The sequence below is a fragment of the Lactuca sativa genome, chromosome 6 (genome assembly GCF_002870075.4).
Source record: "Lactuca sativa cultivar Salinas chromosome 6, Lsat_Salinas_v11, whole genome shotgun sequence".
Classification (NCBI taxonomy): Eukaryota; Viridiplantae; Streptophyta; class Magnoliopsida; order Asterales; family Asteraceae; genus Lactuca; species Lactuca sativa.
Genome location: NC_056628.2, coordinates 119082223 through 119087858, shown reverse-complemented (window position 1 = coordinate 119087858; position 5636 = coordinate 119082223). Strand labels below are relative to the sequence as shown.

Genomic DNA, 5636 nt, shown 5'->3' with positions numbered 1-5636 from the left:
TCATTTCATAGATACTTTTTACTTTCTCGCTCTCTCATTGTACTCCTTTTTTCTTATAGATTATGGTTTACCCTTTTAGGGTTTCATGTTCATTGTTCATTACATCTTTGATATGTGAGTAAAACATTAAAAGTGTAGTTTAGGAAAACTTGTAGTGAGGATTTGAGTTGTAAAAGTATATTTAAACGTTCTGTTGGTTTTATTTATTTATTTATTTATTTATTTTGAAATCAAGCTGTTATGTTGGAAAATCGTGTTTACATTTTTCTCAGTTGGCTTTTTTTTGTTACTATGGAACTTGAAGGTCACTTTATAGATATTACAATGAGAGGTTCCCAATTGTTTTAAAATATGCTCGAACCCGCTTCCAAAAAGATGTTGCTCATTGTTGATTTCCGGTTACTAAGTCTTTTAAAATGTTGAACTAAGCCTTGGCCAACACAGCTTCTTAGTCAGCACTCCATTGCCTTGCTTTCTTCTTCGAAGTAAGCATCGCACGTGGAGGGTGTGTATCCAATGACTCATTCTATAATTCTTCGTCTTGTATGTAGGGTTGGGTTTCATCACTGTCATCAGAATTTTGAGGTTTACAGTCGGATATGTTCAAGTTTTGGGTTTTCAACACAAATTGTGAAGGACTTTGCCTCGACTGTGTATCATCATATTGTGTCGATATTTGCCATAGTAGGAAATCGTAGCATAATTGTTATATACACATTTGCAAGAACATTGGTTTAAATATCGATTGAGTTTGATACTGAAATTGTATCGCCGAAAACATTGGGTTAAATGGTGCTTGGAATGGATCAAATTGTGGTGGACTTTGTGAACTTGTAGCCTTCTCCTTACCACATGATGGAAACAAAACATAACATTTTATTTTATAATTATAATAATCCAAACTTCATACAAACTAAATTCACATTTTACACCCAATTAAATAAAGTAACCTGGATGTTGATTATCATTTATGCTAATTACCACTATTTTTAGGTGATGGAAAAACCATTCGGCCGTTCCCCCTTGGAGTTGGAGAGAGATTAGTGAACTCCAAAGCCTGCATCCTCAGTTCAATAGGGTAGTCCGCAATGCAGCCGATCCTTGGTCCAGCCCCCGTTGACCATTTCAGAGAAAGCTGGTTTCCTAACTGGTAGGAACATGCCGCTTTCTTTGAATTAATCCTTTCTAGTATCGCTTTCTTTGGCACATCGGCTTTTGGACTATTAAGACCCCCAGACAGACTCCTTTTATAACAACCATTATTCTTCTTCTCAACCACTTCACCAACTGGAACCGGAAACAACGATTCCAATTCCGGTTTGCGATCATGGGTTTCCGATTCACGGGTATCGGAAGAAACTGGAATATTCCCGAGTTCAATTTCAGATCCATTTTGACTCATTTTCTTGTTTTCATAGTTCTCGTAATCTTCATTTGCCTTTTTTATCTGATCACACAAAAATAGGGTTAGTGTTGAAAAAAAGTAACTACTTATATAAAATATTCACTTTATCCCCTCACAAATTGAAAAATATCAACATCAACAATAATTGTGAGAAATTATTAATTACTTTTATAAGGCCCCACACTCCCAAACCTATAACCAATTATTTTTCACATGAATGGAATATGACGCATGTAATAAAAAGGAATGTGACATCAGCATTTTGTAAACAATCAAGCGGATAACTAATTACTTTTCACATAAATGAAATAAAATAATAAAATTACGTACTTCAACTTTATCGAGGTCGACACCATTTTCCTTGAGAAAAGATAAGAACGACTTGAGGCTTTCATCAGTTGGACGATAGTGTCCACTATACGGAGAGATAGTCTGAAAAAACAACATAAAAACAAAACACAAAATGTTAAATGAAGATTATTTAAGAACTAAATAATATATTAGGTGATGACCATTGACCAAGGTCACAACTCACAAGTCATCAACAAATATATTTTAATATTTTGACGATAGTATAGTCATCAAAAGTTGCAATATTTTATCCTGTCTATTCGTTTATAAAAATAACAAGTGACATAATACCTTTTTTTTTTCTTTTTTGCATCTAGTGTATCATCTACTTTATAAATGATTTTTAAATAAATAATTTTTGTAAATTGGAAATATAACTGAGAGCAAGTTTATCTATCTTAAATAAAAAATAAAATTCGTACATAAGGTACTGGATTTGTGTTATACCTTAAGTGTCCCGTTGTCCACATCAAGCCTTCCGGCAGCTAAAGTAGCTCCTCCGGCGAGAAAGCTAGAATGATGAAACTTTCCTTTCTTTTTCTATAAATTCCAATATAAAAATTAAAAAAATGTTTAATTATTTGCTAAATTCTCAAGAATGCGTTTGTTCATGTATAGATGTATTGTGTAACGTTTTTAAAATCTCACCTCGCCAGCGTAAAGTTTGTTAGAGGCACTTGTGACAAATATCCATTTTTCTCCATTTTTTGTATCGAGTAGGTGTCCAGTTAGAACGTGAACGATTTTGCCTTCAATGATGACATACTCATAATTCTCTCTTTCTTGCTGTTTATATGATCATAAAATTAATAATAATAATCTTGATTGTAATTTTTTTTTTATAAAATTAAGTGAAAATAAATCATGAAAAACATACAGGTCCAAGATACTTGATGCACTGCTCACGAAGCTTTGATCTTGGACATTCTTTTAAATCAACCACTCGTCCATCTCCAATATCCAACCTTCAAGAAAATACGAGTTTAATTTAAAACTGTTTTTACATATACGATTTAAATTAAATTTAAATTCTAATTTCTTTTGAAAAGAAAATGAAAGGCTATTATGAGACTGTATAAAGGTAGCAATTTCGTCCTATTTACCTAGAAAAATGATTGAGTCACCTTATATTTAAATCCCAGTGATGAATCACATGGATAAAAACACTTTATTGAATGTGAAAGGATAGAAATGAGTCATTATATCAAATATTCGCTTCATTACAAACAAAAAAAAAACTAAGTTATTATTTTATTGATATAGTGGCATTTTAAAATGTTAATTTTAATATATATATATAATCAAAGAAAATTGACAAAAGGTCAATGACACCTGTTTTGACCCACAACTCATGCTACCTACGACATTGCATTCATCAGCAATTACAAATAAAATAATCATTTCCAATAAATATTTTCATTTACAAATATAAAAGAGAACGCCAGTTTCGACTCACTTACTAAAAAAGATTAATTTCGGTTATATTTTATGTCCTACAAATAAGACGAGTAAAATTAAAAAATAAAAAAAATAAAAAATAAATATATAAATCTTGAGAATCTAACATATCAAACGGGTTGTAATATTTAAATCATAACAACCTTGTAAATTAATTTATCCAAAGAATTATTCTTTCGAAAGAAAATGAACCACAAAAATTTATTATTTAATATTCCCATTTTGCCACCTCTAACTTTGCATTCATCATCAATTAACGTGATAGCAACCATTTCCAATAAAGATTTATTGCACAATTTTGATTTACACATTTTTCCTACTTATTTTTGGCCAAAAATCGATCATTATTGATCCCAAACTTTCAACTTTATCACGTGGGGCCAGCACATGAAGTCAAGAACACGATTGATCACACACTTCCACTTATTCATAAAAATTAAAAACACACTCTCCAAAACCCACTTTACATGAGTCCAACAAAAAGTTTAGAATATGAAATATGTGGAGTGGATCTTGTTCATATAATGGAGGACATAACGATTTTTCTTTATATCCCCCATAATCTATTTGATAGATGATAAATATCAGGAAAGTTAAAACAGTAACAATTAGAGTATAAGTATTTTGCAATCTGTAAAAAGGATGCAATAAAATTTCGTAGTAAAAATGTAAATCAGGTATACACACCAGTAGAAGAAAGGTTGGCCAGCATCAGCTTTGCACCACTCTTCATAATACAAGTGCAAGCTATGACCATATCGGTGTCTAGGATCAATCTGTAATTACTCGGAATATCAATTTGTGAAGACATAGTAAGAAATAAATAACCATCAGTTTTTGAAGGATTGGGTTGATTATACTTACAGCTTCAATCCAGTGTTGGAATGCTAATTTATGAGCTTTGGCATCTAATGACAAACCCTTACCCACCTGTCAAAAACAAAATTGGAGTTAATTACCAACAAAAAACAGCTACAACTATCAGAATCACAACCAAAATTTACCCCAAAAAGGGGGAAATGTAATTTTGTTTGGTATTGTGTTTGTTTGGTGTACCTTAGAAGCATTCAAAGAGATTCTGTTCCACCGGGAAGCTGCTGATTCTTGTTTTTGGAAATTGAAGAAGGAAATTGTGCTGTGATTTAATCTGGCGAAATCAAGGGCTTGCCACCTTCAAAATATATTACGTTAATCGAGTAATTAACCATGAAAAACGATGTTATATATAGTGATAAACAAGATCAGTACCAGAGTTCTTCAATAACGACTGCAGAATCTGCCATGAGGCGACGGGTGCGATAACCTCTGTAGACCTTTTGAAGCTTCATAGCGGCGTCGGAGTGATAGGTAGGGCTTTGACATTTAACATCCGCCGCCGGTGACGGAGGCTGAATGCTGGGGTTGAGAGTGGAAAACAAGGACGCTCCCATATTGGAATTTTCGTGATCAAGTTTTAATGAACGGTGATGTTCGTCGGAGTATAGAGGATATGGTGGTTGTTTTGGGGTTCGATCGAAGGTTGTATGTGTATGGGGGCTGGTGTCGACCTCCATTTCAGAAATCTAGAACAATAATGGCAAAATATGTAGGGATTGAGGTTGATGGTAGTGGGGGTCCTTGCGAGGAGATTAGGAAGAAGGACGAAGTTGCAGTAATGGAGTCGTCTGGTGTGTTGAAATAACAGGAGGATGAACTGGTGAACCTACCAACAACTGTAGTTTCAGTAGATGATATTTATTGGTCGTACTAGCACGCGTATGTGCACCAATCTCATTTTTGGCAAAAATGAATTTTCAATCTCAGTATTAATAAAAAAGTAGTGTTTTTGTCATGTGTCACCATATTAGACCTCTTAATTAATGTGTTGTCACTTGTCAGTTCTTCATTTTAAATTTATTAGACCTCCTCATTAATGTAATGTTATTTGTCAATGTATTTATTATCTATTTTAAACTTAAATTTTAAAATTTATATTATTGTTTTCATTAATTCACAAATAAAAAATATCTAATATATATTAAAAATCAATTTTACATATTTATTTGAATCAACGATTATAATTTCATATAATTAATAAAAATATTTTTAAATTAATAATTTATTTAAAATAACTGATTAACATTTTGAGTTTTTTAGTATAAAAGTTTGATTAATTTTATAACCGTGGTTCTCACGGGTTATAAACTAGTATAATTATATTTATATGAACTCACTCCGAAAAAATCGTATACACAGTGTTAGTTTTATGTTATATCTTGATTTTTTAAAAGGTATTTTTTTATATAAATAAATTATGCATAAATATCATTAATATTTTTTAAAATTTTGAAATTTAAATTAAAAAGGTTATTAAGAAATTTAAATTTGAAACAAAATGATAATTTTAAAATATTAATTTCATTTATATAATTTAATTTAAAAT

At 31.4% G+C, this 5636-nt stretch overlaps 1 protein-coding gene across 1 annotated transcript; it reads right to left on the bottom strand.

The window, feature by feature from the left end:
* Positions 1-858: 858 nt before the first annotated feature.
* Positions 859-4994, bottom strand: LOC111897440 (IQ domain-containing protein IQM3). The gene is made up of 9 exons (XM_023893404.3): positions 4463-4994; positions 4271-4385; positions 4079-4144; positions 3902-3990; positions 2634-2721; positions 2405-2542; positions 2204-2296; positions 1736-1837; positions 859-1447 (listed from the first exon to the last, which is right to left on the bottom strand). The coding sequence occupies exons 1-9, from the start codon at positions 4765-4767 to the stop codon at positions 974-976; spliced, it is 1470 nt and encodes a 489-aa protein (XP_023749172.1). The 5' UTR covers positions 4768-4994; the 3' UTR covers positions 859-973.
* Between the last annotated feature and the right edge of the window lie 642 nt (positions 4995-5636).

Coding starts and splice junctions, on each gene's coding strand:
- LOC111897440 (XM_023893404.3), bottom strand. CDS start 4,767: ATGGAGGTCGACACCAGCCCCCATACACATACAACCTTCGATCGAACC. Junction 2,543..2,633: donor GCATCAAGTATCTTGGACCT/GTATGTTTTTCA, acceptor TCATATAAACAG/CAAGAAAGAGAGAATTATGA. Junction 2,297..2,404: donor ACAAACTTTACGCTGGCGAG/GTGAGATTTTAA, acceptor TGGAATTTATAG/AAAAAGAAAGGAAAGTTTCA.